Source organism: Salmo salar, chromosome ssa24 (genome assembly GCF_905237065.1).
Source record: "Salmo salar chromosome ssa24, Ssal_v3.1, whole genome shotgun sequence".
Taxonomy (NCBI): domain Eukaryota; kingdom Metazoa; phylum Chordata; class Actinopteri; order Salmoniformes; family Salmonidae; genus Salmo; species Salmo salar.
Window position 1 is genome coordinate 15,988,073 of NC_059465.1, and position 18,434 is coordinate 16,006,506.

General features: G+C 41.6%; 1 protein-coding gene across 2 annotated transcripts in view; it reads left to right on the forward strand.

Annotated features, from left to right (window-relative positions):
• Nucleotides 1-18,434, forward strand: part of ssh1a (slingshot protein phosphatase 1a) — a 57,333-nt gene that overhangs the window by 5,508 nt on the left and 33,391 nt on the right. For both annotated transcript variants that reach the window (XM_014170704.2, XM_045707153.1), the window contains exon 2: nucleotides 15-52. In XM_014170704.2, the coding sequence (XP_014026179.2) occupies nucleotides 15-52 (38 nt within the window). The remainder of the gene's footprint in view (nucleotides 1-14; nucleotides 53-18,434) is intronic.

An 18,434-nucleotide genomic window follows, 5' to 3' on the forward strand; every position in this document is an offset into this window, starting at 1 on the left:
TTCTTGGTTTACAGGACTTTGGGAGTGATGATGAGCGCCGGCTAAATCAGAGGTAAGTGTTCTTAGTACTTACAGTACTAAAGATGGTCTTGCTAGGGTAGCTCCGAGCTGCTGCTCCTTTCTATCCATTATTTTGCATGGGGGAGCACGCTACAGCTACATATTATGCCAAATGGAGAATAATAGGAAGACGTTTTTGTGATTTGCGTTTGTTTGTGGGGGGTAAGCTTTCCAGATCAACTGATGCCTTACCTCTGGGTTTGTGTAGAGTTTGGAGATACTGTATGTCAGATCTGGTCCCTCTCAATGACAGCCACCACCAGGGGTGAAAGTAAGGCGGTACTGTCAGGTATGGTGTCCTGGCAAAATAAATAGTGGGTGTACCTGTACCGGTAAAACGTGAGCCTTTCATAATTAATACAACATGCCCCCCAAAATATAGGCTATAACAGCATTATTTAACATTACAGCATGTCAGCCTCATGAATAATTTGCTAATTGACTGGAAACCGGGTGGTATACGCTCCAAAATGCGTTGTGGTTTGAGGAGAACACTTACATTTTGTCAAGGTGGAGAAGTGGCTGAGACGCTCGTTGGCAAGGTGGAGATGAGTGGCCGAGACCGAGGCACGCGCGGACAACAGTGGATTAATAATTTCGGGCTACAAGTGTAGGCCTATTGACAATCGCAGAATGTCATTACAATGCACGTAGGTGTTTTGTAACATATGTCTCTTTCCATTCATCAAATTGTGGGTGCACAGTGCACTGTTGTGGTTTGGATGCTGAAATTATTTTGTGAGTGGACGAATGTGTGCGGATAGCCTACAGGAGCGCCTTTTGTTAAGCGATTGTTTGACAATCGGATGAAAACATCATGACTGGTTGTGTTTATGCCACATTAAAAGACAAAGCCGGCGTGTCTATAAGGCTAGGGGACGCTAAGTTTTCCCTCAAGTGAATTGAATTGCCAAAATTATATAGCCTAATTAGCTTACTCCTGCCTGTCTATTCAGAAATACATAAAATCATTCAAAATAGGCTACTACACCAGAAAGCAGGATTTGGCCACAGAGGCTCATTAGCTGCTTACTTAAAAAAAAAAAAATATATATATATCGCATTGCCTACAATCGAAAGGGCCTGCAATTTGGGCAGCGCACGTTGCAAATACCAAATAGATGGATGATTGTTGAGTAGCGACTGTAGGTGAAAAGCAGAGACCCAGCCAATCATATTGCAATATTTAAAAATAAAATCAGGGAAAAACTGTTGTAAAGTGGATATCATAAGGTGAATGCACCAATTTGTAAGTCGCTCTGGATAAGAGCGTCTGCTAAATGACGTAATTGTAAAAAAATGTAAAGAGATTACAATAAAAATACCCCAATCTGTCTTTCAGTTATTAAAATGTTTTATTTAATTGAGCGAACAGTAGTCTATCATATTGGCACTAGAGGAGAACATCGTCAATATCCCCGGTGAGTGTGCATATTCACTGTCTTTGTCATTGGGTCAGTGCCACTTTAGTTTGTTTTTGGACAATAATTTCCTCCTCCAGGTTAAATGGATGTCATATTGTATTTGTGTCTCCCCTTTTCGTAGACCAATTATATGTATCAGACAACATCGGTTTTATTGATCTGTTTGTCAGTGTCACCAGAGTAGGCTACCCTGTAATTGTTGTAGTATTAAAAAAAAAAATGATTGCGCGCACTTGGGTGTCCCTACCCGTAAGAAATTAAATGTACTTTCACCTCTGGTCACCACTGTAACAAATTATTAAGAAACCTTTGTCTGTCTATACAGGGTAGTCACCTATCTCTAATAGACAATTAGACAAAATATTGCCTTCCCCTTTTTGCTAGTCATTGTTGCAACAGGTGCTTAAAGGCCCAGTGCAGTAAATAACGTGATTTACCTGTGTTTTATATATATGTCCACACAGAGGTTGGAATAATACTGTGAAATTGTGAAAATTATGATAATGTAGTGTAAGAGCTGAAATTTCAGCGTGTTTTGGAATTTTGGCCTGCCTGGTGACATCACCAGAAGGTGAATTAGTTAATATACCAATAAGAAAGAGTTCCAAACGTCTGCCAATAACTGCTCATTTTCAGTCTACCACTCCCAGACAGTCCTAGCTAAATTCTTGCTTGAGAAATTTCTCTTTGCTAAGAAGCTATTTTTGTTTCTTTTTGACCATTTTAATTGAAAATATCTCAATAATATACTTCACTGTTACCTGGAAATGATTTGATATTGAGAGAAAAACGGCTGCATTGTACCTTAAAATGCCAACACCAGTAGAAATCTACATTTTCAAGCTGAAAGACAATTTAAGTCAATAAGTCATCATTTTAGTCAAAGTACGATATACAGTGCATTTAGAAAGTATTCAGAACCCTCGACTTTTTCCACATTTTGTTACGTTACAGCCTTATTCTAAAATTGATTAAATTATTTTTCCTCATCAATCTACACACAATTTCACATAATGACAAAACAAAAACAGGTTTTTATAAATGTTAGCAAATTTATATATATAAAAAAACTGATATCACCATTTACTCAGTACTTTGTTGACGTTTTGCAGTTCTACAGCCTCAAATCTTCTTGGATATAATGCTACAAGCTTGGCACACCTGTATTTTTGGAGTATTTATTCCATTCTTCTTTGCAGATCCTCTCAAGTTCAGTCAGGTTGGATGGGGAGCTTCGCTGCACAGCTATTTTCAGGTCTCTCCAGAGATGTTAGATCGTGTTCAAGTCCAGGCTCTGGCTGGGCCACTCAAGGACATTCAGAGACTTGTCCCGAAGCCCACTCCTGCATTGTCTTGGCTGTGTTCTTAGTGTCATTGTCCTGTTCAAGGTGAACCTTCACCCCAGTCTGAGGTCCTGAGTGCTCTGGAGCAGGTTTTCATCAAGGATCTCTCTGTACTTTGCTCTTTTCATCTTTCCCTCAATCCTGGCTAGTCTCTCAGTCCCTGCCGCTGAAAAACATCCCCAAAGGATGATGCTGCAAACACGATGCTTCACCGTAGGAATGGTATTGGCCAGGTGATGAGCGGTGCCTGGTTTCCTACAGATGTGACGCTTGGCATTCAGGCCAAAGAGTTCAATCTTAGATTCATCAGACCAGATAATCTTGTTTGTCATGGTCTGAGAGTCCTTTAGGTGCCTTTTGGCAAACTCCAAGCGAGCTGTCATGTGCCTTTTAGTGAGGAGTGGCTTCCGTCTGGCCACTCTACCATAAAGGCCTGATTGGTGGAGTGCTGTAGAGATGGTTATCCTTCTGGAATGTTCTCCCATCTCCACAGAGGAACTCTGAAGCTCTGACAGAGTGACCATCGGGTTCTTGGTCACTTCTCTGACCAAGGTCCTTCTCCCCCTATTGCTCAGTTTGGCCGGGCGGCCAGCTCTAGGAAGAGTCTTGGTGGTTACACACTTCTTCCATTTAAGAATGATGGAGGACACTGTGTTCTTGGGGACCTTCAATGGTGCATAAATGTTTTGGTTTCCCTCCCCCAGATCTGTGAATCGACACAGTCCTGTATCTGAGCTCTACGGATAATTCCTTCGACCTCATGGCTTGGTTTTTGCTCTGACATGCTGTCAACTGTGGGACCTTATATAGACAGGTGTGTGCCTTTCCAAATCATGTCCAATCAATTGAATTGAAGTTGTAGAAACATTTCAGGGATGATCAGTGGAAACAGGATGCACCTGAGCTCGATTTTGATTCTCTTATTCTCTTAGTAAAGGGTCTGAATACTTATGTAAATAAGGTATTTCTGTTATTTTTAATACATTTGCAATAATGTCAACTTGTTTTCGCCTTGTCATTATAGGGTATTGTGTGTAGATTGATGTGGAACATTTTTATTTAATCCATTTGAGAATAAGGCTGTATAACAAAATGGGGTCTGAATACTCTCTGAATGCACTGTATTTTGGCTTGAAGCGACAAAATCCGAACTGCCCACTTTCTGTAAATCCGTGTGAATATGGTGTCTTTTCCTATAATACAGGGGTGCAACTTTCACTGGAGAAGGGGGGTACAAATTTGATGATGTACCATTAACTAGCAGAGCTAGCCAAAAGTTGGCTATCGTATGCTAGCTAGCTGGCTAGCTCACTAAGTTTAGCTACTATTTTTGCCTCAATCACACTATACCTGAATCAAACGATGAAACCAGCTGCCAAACGATTGAAGACCGATATTCTGACGTTTTCTCAGCACAATATGATTTTTTTATTAGTCAGTATATCAATGTAACGTTTTTTATCTGTCCGTTTCCCCAGCTAATTCCCTACTTTTCACACTGACACGGTATAAAGGGCTCTACAGGCTTCACTGTCATGGTGAACAGTCAGTACACAACACTATGCTCATCATGTCTTAGTAGGTTCAGATTGTGACAGGTCTCCATGCAGGGTCAGACAGCCAGGGAAGACCAGTCTACGTAGCTCAGATGAATTTTCTAGTATATTATAACAATCAGTAAATGGATACAAAGTTCCATCTTGAGTTGATAGGTAGGCTAGACTCTGTGAATAATGCCAGTGAAATTGAATATCATGCACACAGAAATGTAGTTCTTCTGCTGGAGGTGTAAAACACAAAAGGGGACATATTTGCATATGTTATGGTCTTGTGAAGGCTGGTTGAATTCTGACGAAGAGTATGTAGACATGCTGAGATAAATGAACAGAGTCTCCCTTCTCCCTGTTTTTGTTTGCTTGGAAATGTTTATACTGGAGACATTTATCAGAAGAAAATGTGTAACCTAGCATTTATAGCCGCTAAGAAATGCATTGCCATTAATTAGGTTGGAAGAAATGTCACGTTATGTATCACGCAATTTGACCTGGCCAGATTTACTGTTTACTGCATGAGGGCATGGAGGCAGAACAATCTGATTCTGCTCTGAAGCTTCCGCCTCCTGTCTGTCCCACTGGTTTATTAGCCCTCACCCCCCATTAGTGACAAACCATCTCAGACCTGGAAACTATCAAACAGGCGGAACACTGAGTGCAAGATGGAACTACACTGAACAAAAATATAAACGCAGCAATTTAAAAGATTTGACTGAGTTAGAGTTCATATAAGGAAATCAATCAATCTAAATAAATTCATGACCCTAATCTATGGGTTTCACAGATTTCAAATGAAGCATTGGGTAGCTGCAGGAATAGGGTTGAGGAGCGCATGCATCCAGGGTTTGGGCGGAATATCACCTGTCGCGTAGCGAGAGCATGCTCCTCAAAAGTGGTTGATGTGTGAAACGAAATAAGTTTTGTATTTATTTCTCACAGCTGAAGTTGCCTATCCGGTATCATTGAAAAACGGACAGGCGGGAAAGCGCTGCCTTCATTCGCTATTTGAGTGTATATGGGTGACATTTTTTTCCCCCATGCCCCTGTTCCTGCCCATTTGATAATGGGCCATTCTAAATCTTAACTAATTTGACATAATTAGTAAAGACGAGATTACATTGAGAATAGTCTGATGAGTGAAAATATGATCGCTTGTTGAGAGAACAGCTGTTCAGCTTGAGGCAAGGAATGGAGTGCAAGCTTTTTTTTCTCGACTTTAACAAATCATCAATAGCCTATAGCCATCATCCAGCCCATATATGTTTTGATTTGTAAGACATTCTAAGGTTTGTATCATTCCCAACTAAAGTTGACAAGTAACTCCAAATCTAGCGTATAGGACCTGTTTCAAATGTTCACTTTTGCGCTCAACATAGCGAATTCATACGGCCCACTTGCTCCGGAATGGGAAAAATATCCTTTCAATTTTATTCAATTATATTCTTCTTACTATAAAATCATATAATATAAAATAATGGCATGGGATTTATAAGCATATCTTGTAAGCCAAATGAACATAGCCAGATAACATACAGTAGGCCAACTCATAAAATACATGTTATTCATATCATAATGTTTCTTTAGACCTGACTAAAATAAATAATGGATTTGTGATGGCGTATATTAAATTGATTTATTAGACTTTTTAAATGTACATGTTCCGAATGCGCCCATCAGCGGGTTGAATGCAGCTTGTATGCATGGAGATGCTAATCTTGTTTATGTTAATTAACAGTCAATTACCGTGAGACTGGCAGACTTTTGCATGACAATAACCGTCTGTAATGACCGCCACAGCTCCATACATTTACATTTACATTTTAGTCATTTAGCAGCCGCTCTTATCCAGAGCGACTTACAGTAGTGAATGCATACATTTCATTTCATTACATGCATTTAAAAAAAAAAAATGTATTTACATTTTTTTTATTTACTGGCCCCCTGGTAATCGAACCACCAACCCTGGCGTTGCACACACCATGCTGGCGTTGCAAACACCATGCTCTACCAACTGAGCCACAGGGAGACCGCTTGTCAGGCATAGAGAACTGATAATGCATACTCGTTGGGATTGGCATGGGGTGTGGGGGGGGGTTCCGTGGGTGGCTTTTAACCATTTCTTGCCATGTTTTACTCATTGTTAGAAAAAAAGTTAGATGTTAGGTACTATATCAGCGGTTTCCAAATTAGGGGTCGTGACCCCATGTTGGGTCGCCTGATATGAAAATGGGGTCGTGGAAGATTTCCAAAATCCGGAGATTTTTTGGGGGGAATGAAACCACGCACTATTGCAGAGACTTTTTTATATTACCTGCCGCAATTGATATGGTGAAAACAATGTGTGGGGATGCACAGAAACTCACGTCAATACCTTTGTCAGATAACACTGTTGAACTAAGAATTTCTGCTATTGCTAGCAATCAAGAGGAAATTCTGACTGAACGACTCAAATTCCCCAGCTTATGGTCTCCAAATGGACGTTAGCTGTGAGGGCTGAGATGCCCATGCACTGACTTTTGTTCCCTATACATGTCAGGGGATGCTATTCACGAGGACATATTGTTCTGTGTCACTATTCCCGAGTATGAAACGGCATATGGGATGTTCACTGTGCTGTGTGGCTATATTGACGAAAAACTGATTCTATATGGGATCGAATAGTGGGCTTTTGCACAGATGGGGCTCTGTCTGTCACGGTACGGCGGGCAGGCAGATCGAGCTGTCATGTGACCGAATGCTGCAGACAACGCACTCACGGTTCACTGCGGAGGAGTTTTGGTTCCTTACTCAAAGTGAATACCCTGTCTTCCTCTGAGCATTACTGCCGCGTTCAAAACAACTGGGAACTCGGAAATCTCTGATTTCAGTGCATTCAAAATAACAGGGAACTCTGAAAGAAATGAGCTCTGACTGGGGAAAAATTGTTTTGAACGGTCATCCAACTCGGAATTCCAACTCAGGAACTCGGGCCTCTTTCTAGACTTTACGACCTGAAGATCACTGATGAGTTCTCAGTTGTCTTGAAAGCACCGTAAAACTCATGGTAGGCTACTCTTCGCCAGCTCATATCTGTGTGAAGCAGGATTCAGAGCGTTCGTCTGCATTAAAACCAAATATCGATCCAGGTTGGATGTGACAGCAGAGATGTGGTGCGCACTATCGACGATGCCCCCTAACTTTGAGAAGGTCCGACGTGACATGCATCAAGCACACCCATCTCATTAGTGGGGGTGAGATAAGATATATTATGTCAGACTAATTTGCAATTGACTACCTCCATTAAAAGTGTGTGATTGTGAGTTGAGAACACTATCAGAAGTACTGTTAAATTATTTTGATAGCCCCGAATAAAAAAGTAAACATTGGCTGTTCATTACATAATGTTTTTCACATGGGTGGTGGGGTCACGAGAATTTTCAGATGTCAAAATGGGGTTGTTGGCCCAAAAAATTTGGGAACCCCTGTACTGTATGTATTGAATATTTATATGAATCCTATAAATAAAAATGGCCAATTTGGATGCAATCAATTGACTTAGTTTCTCAGAAATTAAATTATATCTCAACAAAGAATGTTGTTGGAATACTAATCTTATGTTTCTAACTACAGAAATGATTTCAGATATATCTTGGATGGTGGGTGTCATGGCTTGCTGAAATGACTTGGAACGACCCTACTCATAGAATTTCTTCTGAGAACATACTTTCTTCTGGTTATGCAATTTTTGATTTTGGCACTCAAAGTGATGCACATACTCAGGAATGACATCGGTGAGATATGAGTTAAGGCCTGTCTTGCCTCCAGGTCTCATCGGTTCAGTATGGGACATAATACACTATATTACACAACTTAAAGATATTCTCTGGTACTTTTGTATACAGTGCTTTCAGAAGGTATTCAGACCCCTTGACTTTTTCCACATTTTGTTACATTGCAGCCTTATTCTAAAATGTATTAATTAAAAACAATTATTCAGCAATTACACACAATGCCCTATAATGACAAAACAAAAACATGTTTTTAGAAATTTTTCCACATAATTTTCTTTCTTCTTAATTAAGATATACCTTATTTACATATTTATTCACACCCTTTGCTATGAGACTCGTAATTGAGCTCAGGTGCATCCCGTTTCCAATGATCATCCTTGAGATGTTTCTATAACTTGATTGGAGTCCACCTGTTGTAAATATGATTTGGAAAGGCACACACCTGTCTATATAAGTTCCCACAGTTGACAGTGCATGTCAGAGCAAAATCCAAGCCATGAGGTCGAAGTCCGTAGAGCTCCGAGACAGGATTGTGTCGAGGCACAGATCTAGGGAAGGGTGCCAAAAAATGTCTGCAGCATTGAAGGTCCCAAGAACACAGTGGTCACTCTGACAGAGCTCTGTAGGTTCTCTGTGGAGATGGGAGGACCTTTCAGAAGGACAACCATCTCTGCAGCACTCCACCAACCAAGCCTTTATGGTAGAGTGGCCAGACGGAAGCCACTCCTCAGTAAAATACACATGATAGCTTGCTTGGAGTTTGCCAAAAGGCACCTAAAGACTCTGACTATGAGAAACAAGATTCTTTGGTCTGATGAAACCAAGTCTCAATGTCATTAAGTGGCCCAGCCAGAGCCCGGACTTGAGCCCGATCGAACATCTCTGGAGAGACCTGAAAATAGCTGTGCAGCAACGCTCCCCATCCAACCCGAGGATCTGCAGAGAATGGGAGAAACTCCCCAAATACAGGTGTGCCAAGCTTGTAGTGTCATACCCCCAAGGCTGGAATCACTGCCAAAGTACTTCAACAAAGTACTGAGTAAAGGGTCTGAATACTTATGTAAATTAATACTGAATACTTACATATAAAAACCAGTTTTTGCTTTGTCATTATGGGGTGTTGCGTGAAATTTGATGAGGGGGAAAAAACGATGTAATAAATTATACAATAAGGCTGTAACATGAAAACAAAATGTGGAAAAAGTCAAGGGGTCTGAATATTTTCCGAAGGCACTGTACTTTTTAACCAGTAGTTCTGAAAGTAGCACCCACGAGTCAAAGTGGTTCCCGAAAATTGCGTTCCACCTCACAAATGTGCAGATATGTGCACACGTCATTCTCGCTCTACTGTGTGTGCATCTTGCTAGCTGTCACACAAATGGTGAGGGACTGGAGCTCCATGGCTGAAACTTGAATTGCTAGGGAGCTGGCCCACATGGGGATAAATGTAGGGAAAATGGCTTCCAGAAAACAGTCACTTTTAAACTAGTGATTTCATGGCTAATTTAGGTAAGAAAGTAATTCTGCTCATAGACTATGTATGAACTGCACATTGACACATCCAGCCCAAATACTTTCTAGACGCCAAAGTACTGGAGCATGTCTTTAACTGCCAAAGAACCCTCTGCTTATGTAATGGGTAATGCAATGTATTGAGTTTTATTAGGCAGGTGGAGACATGAAATATTTTATTTTACGACTCAATCCACCACCTGACTTGTGAACATGTTGTACATTAAACATCTGGTCATCTATGTTCCTGGCATCTTTGTGTCGGTTCTATGTCTGAAGCATCCTAGAACGGACCCAACAGAATCTTTGAAGTGTCCATGTTTCACAGTCTTTAACAAACGGTGGGTTGTGGCCATTCCCTCTTGGGCTTGGCTTTGTAGTTAGAACATGATGTTGTCTTTTTGATGGGCCACAACTCCTACAATGCCTTTAGAAAGTATTCGCGGCCCTTTACGTTTTCCACATTTTGTTGTGTTACAGCCTTAATTTAAGTTGAGATTTTGTGTCACTGGCCTACACACAATACCCCATAATGTGGAATTATGTTTTTAGAAATGTTCACAATTAATAAAAATGGAAAGCTTAAATATCTTGAGTCAACATGTATTCATTGTTTTGGCAAGCCTGAAGTTCAGGAATAAGCATTTGCTTAAGAAGTCACATAATAAGTTGCATGGACTCACTTTTAACATGTTTTTGGAATGACTACCTCATCTCTGTACCTGACACATACAATGATCCTTAAGGTCCCTCAGTAGAGCAGTGAAATTCAACCACAGATTCAACCACAAAGACCAGGGAGGTTTTCCAATGCCTTGCAAAGAAGGGAACCTATTGGTAGATGGTCCCGTGTGGCTCAGTTGGTAGAGCATGGTGTTTGCAACGCCAGGGTTGTGGGTTCGATTCCCACGGGGGACCAGTACGGAGAAAAATGTATGAAATGTATGCACTACTGTAAGTTGCTCTGGATAAGAGCATCTGCTAAATGACTAAATATTTAAAAAAAGCTGACATTTGAATATCCCTTGGAGCATGGTGAAGTTTTTTTTTTGCACTTTGGATGGTGTATCAATACATCTAGTCACTGGAAAGATACAGGCGTACCTTCCTAAATCAGTTGCTAGAGAGGATTGAAGCTACTCTGGGATTTCACCATGAGGCCAATGGTGACTTTAAAACAATTACAGAGTTTAATGGCTGTGATAGGAGAAAAACTTAGTCCACAATACTAATCCAATTGACAGAGTGAAAAGAAGGAATCCTGTACAGAATCAAAGTATTCCAAGACATGCATCCTGTTTGCAACAAGGCACTAAAGTAATACTGCAAATAATGTGGCAAAGCAATACACTTTTTGTCCTGAATACATAGTGTTATGTTTGGGGCAAATCCAATACAACACATTACTGAGTACCACTCTCCACATTTTCAATCATAGTGGTGGTTACATCATGTTATGGGTATGCTTGTAATTGTTAAGGTCGGGGGAGTTTTTCAGAATGAAAACAAAACACAATGGAGCTAAGCACAGGCAAAGTCCTAGAGGAAAACCTGGTTCAGTCTGCTTTCGTCCAGATACTGGGAGATTAATTCACCTTTCAGCAGGCCGATAACCTAAAACAGAAGGCCAAATCTACACTGGAGTTGCTTACCAAGAAGACAGTGAATTTTCCTGAGTGGCCGAGTTGATATTATGAGGGCGCCGGAGGGGATGGCAGCCGTTTTATTGGCTCTTAACCAACTGTGCTATTTTGTTTTGTTTTTTCGCATTGTTTGTAACTTATTTCGTACGTAATGTTGCTCCTACCGTCTCTTATGACCGAAAAGAGCTTCTGGACATCAGAACATCAATTACTCACCTCGAATTGGACAAATCATTTTTCTTTAATGAGTCAGACGGGAAGGATATACTCCAAACACCCGAACTGGCCCTCCTCCCCGTCATTCGCTGGAGAAAGAAACTGAGATTTCGTGGAAAGACGAGTGGCTAATCTGCCTTTGCCATCAGTACTGTTAGCTAACATTCAATCGCTGGAAAATAAATGGGATGAACTGAAAGCACGTATATCCTACCAACGGGACATTAAAAACTGTAATATCTTATGTTTCACTGAGTCGTGGCTGAACGACGACATGAATAACATTAAGCTGATGGGTTATACACTCTATCGGCAGGTTAGAATAGCATCCTCTGGAAAGACACGGAGTGGGGGCCTATGCATATTTGTAAACAACAGCTGGTGCACGATATCTAAGGAAGTCTCAAGGTTTTGCTCGCCTGAGGTAGAGTATCTCATGATAAGCTGTAGACCACACTATCTACATAGAGAGTTTTCATCTGTACTTTTCGTAGCTGTCTACATACCACAACAGACCAAAGCTGGTACAAAAACCCCACTCAATGAGCCGTATACAGCCATAATCAAACAGGAAAAAGCTCATCCAGGGGCGGCGCTCCTAGTGGCCATGGACTTTAATGCAGGAAAACTTAAATCAGTTTTACCTAATTTCTGTCAGCATGTTAAATGTGCAACCAGAGGGAAAAAAACTCTAGACCACCTTTACTCCACACACAGAGACGCGTACAAAGCTCTCCCTCGCCCTCCATTTGGCAACTCTGACCATAATTCTATCCTCCTGATTCCTGCTTATGAGCAAAAATTAAAGCAGGAAGCACCAGTGACTCAGTCTATAAAAAAGTGGTCAGATGAACAGATGCTAAACTACAGGACTGTTTTGCTAGCACAGACTGGAATATGTTCCGTGATTCTTCCTATGGCATTGAGGAGTACACCACATCAGTCACTGGCTTCATCAATAAGTGCATCGATGACGTCATCCCCACAGTGACTGTACGTACGTACCCCAACCAGAAGCCAGGGATTACAGGCAACATTCAATCACCACCTTCCGGAGACACCTGAAACCCCACCTCTTTAAGGAATACCTAGGATAGGATAAAGTAATCCTTCTAACCCCCCCCTCCCCCCTTAACCTGTTAGGGCTAGGGGGCAGTATTGACACGGCTGGATAAAAAACATACCCGATTTAAACTGGTTACCACTCCTACCCAGTAACTAGAATATGCATATACTTATTACATATGGATAGAAAACACCCTAAAGTTTCTAAAACTGTTTGAATGGTGTCTGTGAGAATAACAGAACTCAAATGGCAGGTCAAAACCTGAGAGATTCCTTTACAGGAAGTGGCCTGTCTGACCATTTCTTGAACTTCTTTTCCATCTCTATCTTTTACTAAGGATCTCTGCTCTAACGTGACACTTCCCACGTCGTCCATAGGCGCTCAGAGCCCGGGAAAAAACAGAATGTCGTCATTCCAGCCCCAGGCTGAAACACATTATCGCCTTTCTCAAGTGGCCGATCAAGGGACTCTGGGCTTATGCGCATGACCCGACCGCCCCCGCCTTTGATTTTTTCCTCTGTTTGCCGAAAAGGAGATTCCCTGTCGGAATATTATCGCTTTTCTACGAGAAAAATAGCGTAAAAATTGATTTTAAACAGCGGTTGACATGCTTCGAAGTACGGTAATGGAATATTTAGAATTTTATTGTCACGAATTGCGCCATGCGCGCGACACTTCTTTACCATTTCGGATAGTGTCTGGAACGCACGAACAAAACGCCGCTATTCGGATATAACGATGGATTATTTTGGACCAAACCAACATTTGTTATTGAAGTAGCAGTCCTGGGTGTGCATTCTGACGAAGACAACAAAAGGTAATCAAACTTTTATAATAGTAAATATGATTATGGTGAGTGCTAAACTTGCCGGGTGTCTAAATAAGCGAGCCCGTGATGCCTGGGCTATGTACTTAGAATATTGCAAAATGTGCTTTCACCAAAAAGCTATTTTAAAATCGGACATATCGAGTGCATAGAGGAGGTCTGTATCTATAATTCTTAAATAATTGTTATGCTTTTTGTGAACGTTTATCGTGAGTAATTTAGTAAAATGTTAGCGAATTCCCCGGAAGTTTGCGGGGGTATGCTAGTTCTGAACGTCACATGCTAATGTAAAAAGCTGGTTTTTGATATAAATATGAACTTGATTGAACAAAACATGCATGTATTGTATAACATAATGTCCTAGGGTTGTCATCTGATGAAGATCATCAAAGGTGAGTGCTGCATTTAGCTGTCTTCTGGGTTTTGGTGACATTATATGCTGGCTTGAAAAATGGGTGTCTGATTATTTCTGGCTTGGTACTCTGCTGACATAATCTAATGTTTTGCTTTCGTTGTAAAGCCTTTTTGAAATCGGACAGTGTGGTTAGATTAACGAGAGTCTTGTCTTTAAATAGCTGTAAAATAGTCATATGTTTGAGAAATTGAAGTAATAGGATTTTTAAGGTTTTGAAAATCGCGCCACAGGCTGCAAGTGGCTGTTACGTAGGTGGGACGCAAGCGTCCCACCTAGCCCATAGAGGTTAAAAGATTTAGATGCACTATTGTAAAGTGGTTGTTCCACTGGATATCATAAGGTGAATCCACCAATTTGTAAGTCGCTCTGGATAAGAGCGTCTGCTAAATGACTTAAATGTAAATGTAAGCTAAAGGGTAGAGCTGCCACTTTCAAGGAGTGGAACTCTAACCCGGATGCTTATAAGAGATCCCGCTATGCCCGCTGACGAAGCATCAAACAGGCAAAGCATCAATACAGGATTAAGATCAAATCGTACTACACCGGCTTCAACGCTCGTCGGATGTGGCAGGGCTTGGAAACTATTGCGGACTACAAAGGGAAGTACAGCCGAGAGCTGCCCAGTGACACGAGCCTACCAGACGAGCTAAATAACTTCTATGCTCGCTTCGAGGCAAGTAACACTGAAACATGCATGGGAGCATCAGCTGTTCCAGACAACTGTGTGATCACACTGTCCGCAGCCGATGTGAGTAAGACCTTTAAACAGGGCAACATTCACAAGGCCGCAGGGCCAGACGCATTACCAGGACGTTCACTCCGAGCATGCGCTGACCAACTGGCAAGTGTCTTCACTGACATTTTCAACCTCTCCCTGTCTGAGTCTGTAATACCAACATGTTTCAAGCAGACCACCATAGTCCCTGTGCCAAAGAACACTAAGGTAACCTTCCTAAATGACTACCGACCGTAGCATTCGCGTCTGTAGCCTTGAAATGCTTTGAAAGGCTGGTCATGGCTCACATCAACACCATTGTCCCAGAAATCCTAGACCCACTCCAATTTGCGTACCGCCCCAACAGATCCACATATGATGCAATCTGTATTGCTCTCCACACTGCCCTTTCACACCTGGACAAAGGGAACACTTATGTGAGAATGCTATTCATTGACTACAGCTCAGTGTTCAACACCATAGTGCCCTCATAGCTCATCACTAAGCTAAGAACCCTGGGTCTAAACACCTCCCTCTGCAACTGGATCCTGGACTTCCTGACGGGCCACCTCCAGGTGGTAAAGGTAGGTAACAACACATCCGCCACGCTGATCCTCAACACTGGGGCCCCTCAGGAGTGCGTGCTCAGTCCCTCTCCTATATTCCCTGTTCACTCATGACTGCACGGCTAGGCACGACTCCAAAACCATCATTAAGTTTGCTGTTGACATAACAGTGGTAGGTCTGATCACCGACAACGATGAGACAGCATGTAGGGAGGAGGTCAGAGACCTGACCGTGTGGTGCAAGGACAACAACCTCTCCCTCAATGCGATCAAGACAAAGGAGATGATTGTGGACTACAGGAAAAGGAGGACTGAGCACGACCCCATTCTCATCGACGGGGCTGTAGGGGAGCAGGTTGAGAGCTTCAAGTAACTTGGTGTCCACATCACCAACAAACTAACATGGGCCAAGCACACCAAGACAGTTGTGAAGAGGGCACGACAAAACCTATTCCCCCTCAGGAGACTGAAAAGATTTAGCATGGGTTCTTAGATCCTCAAACGGTTTTACAGCTGCACCAGCATCCTGACGGGTTGCATCACTGCCTGGTATGGCAACTGCTCGGCCTCCGACCGCAAGACACTACAGAGGGTATAAGCCATAAGACTCCTGAACATATAATCAAATGGCTACCTAGACTATTTGCATTGCACCCCCCCCTCCCCTCTTTTACACTGCTGCTGCTTTGTTATTATCTATGCATAGTCACTTTAATAACTCTACCTACATGTACATACTACTGCAACACCGGTACCCCTGCGGATTGACTCTGTACCGGTAACCCTTGTGTATATAGCCCCACTATTGTTATTTATTGCTGCTCTTTAATTATTTGTTATTCCTATCGCATACTTTTTTAAATGCATTTTCTTAAAACTACCTTGTTTGTTAAGGGCTTGTAAGTAAGCATTTCACTAAGGTCTACACCTGTTGTATTCAGCGCATGTGACAAATACGATTTGATTTGAGATACAGTTTGACTTAACAACTGCTTGAAAATCTATGGCAAGACTTGAAAATGGTTGTGTAGCAAAGATTGACAACTCAATGGACAGAGCTTGAAGAATTTTGAATAGAATATTGGGAAAATATTGTACAATCCAGATGTGCAAAACTAAACTTAGCCAGAAAGACTCAAAACTGTAATCACTGCCAAAGGTGATTCTTATGTAAATGTAATACCTATGTACATTTTATATATTTCTGTATTTCATTTTCAATAAATTAGCAAACATTTCTAAACATGTTTTCACTTTGTCGTTATGGGGTATTGTGTGTAGATGGGTGAGAAAAATACTATTTAATCTATTTCGAATTCAGGCTGTAATACAAAAAATTTTGGAATAAGGGGTATGAATAATTTCTGAAGGCATTGTACAAGATATTTGAAATGGGTTTAGGTTGGTCATAACAAAAAGTTTTGGGAATCAGAACCACTGATGTAGGGCACCACTACTGCAGTGTTGCAATGGAGTGGGAGTGTATTAGCACTCACTGCTCCCACCCTGCTGGACTTGATAAGGATGACAAGACCAGGCCTTAGTGTAGCGGGCCAACATAAACACTGTAACATCCAGGTAGCAACGGCGCTGTACCAACCAATGATTTCACCAAACATACCAACAGGGTAGCAGAATGAGGCAAGAGCAAGTGTTTGAGGTTGAGAGGTGAGGTCTTCACTGGGAGAACATTTACTGAATCGTTGCACAAACATGAGAGAGACAGTTTTATCTCACATACAGGAGAACTCCCGTCTGGCAAGTGTTATTTCACTCGGGTCTTGACTTGATGCAACATGCTGTGTTTGCTTACTTAGAAAATACCCTTATCTAGAGTGCTTTATGCAATTCAAATAAGTCAGCAAGGCACTTAGTTTGTGAACTTTAGGATTGTGGGCTGGGGCCCTGTGGTTGTTGTACAGATACTCCGAATTTTGAACTTCAGGTGTTTTTGTGTGCGTGTGTGTGTGCTGCCTATTAATAGGGACCAGGCTGATGTCATTGTTTCCTTTCCTTACAATCCATCTCCTCCAACTGACACCTGACTAGTTGAGGTTGTCCCCTTCCATACCCCCCTACCTCCTACCCCTTCTGTGGTGTCAGCGGGAAAACGCCAATATCGGCTAGCCAGCCCTGAGAGGAGGCTTTACTTCCATTGTGCTGGTGTGTGCAGCAAGCCCTGGAGCCATGAGTAACCCACCTGCCATGTAGCGACTCCCCCTCTGCAACCTCTCTGTGTGGAGAGTCTTCTTCAGAGTGTAAACATCTTGCAGATACCTGGTGATTCAGAGGAGATGATTACTGGCAGTTCAGACCGGTCCAACGTATCGTAGGCCCATCTGGCTGCAGTAGTATTAATGCCCAGCAAAAAATAAATGTTCTGACAACTTTAGTGAACATTCTCTTAAGAGTGTCATTAGGTCATTAACTAATGTTTTCATAGGAATGTTCCCATGATGTGCAAGGAATGTTTCCAAGAGACCGTTCTTTTAATGTCAAATGGAATTTACCAAGAACAGCGTTACCATGTTCTCAGAACATAAGATATTCATGTTCTAGACACGTTAAATGAGAATGTTGCAAGAACATTCATGTGTCCAGTTTTATGTGAGTAAATAGAATATTCCATCAACTTCCAACCAAACATACACAGAATATGATCAATAAAACAATTTCTTCAGCGTACTTTTAACAGAGCTGAGAATGACTTCAAAGTGCATTCACCATATTGCTTATGCCTATCAAGTTGTTTCAGATCTACACAAGTATCTACAGAGGTTTGTGGTTTCTTCTGGACAGGACCTAACTATATGGCTCAATAAGCACATGCTGTAAAGATACCCCTTATTGGGACAGTGGTTAGGGCGTTCGTCATTGGTGCTGGTGGCCTGGGTTTGAGATCCGCTAGGGGAGTCACCCTACTCTCACTTTCTTAGCAATATACACTGAGGGTACACATCATTAGGATCACCTTCCTAATATTGAGTTGCACCCCTTTTTGCCCTCAGAACAGCCTCAATTTGTCGGGGCATGGACTTTACAAGAGGCCAACATTCCACAGCAGGAGTTACTAATGTTTTGAACACTCAGTGTATGCTAATGTCAATATTGCCATTTTGAATTGTATTTTTCAGACATTTTGTTTATATGGAAATTTCACTTGGAAATATTATTTATGCATCATAGTGTGTATACAGTCGTGGCCAAAAGTTTTGAGAATGACACAAATATTAATTTTCTCAAAGTTTGCTGCTTCAGTGTCTTTTGGCATATGTTACTATGGAATACTGAAGTATAATTACAAGCATTTCAAGCATTACAAGCA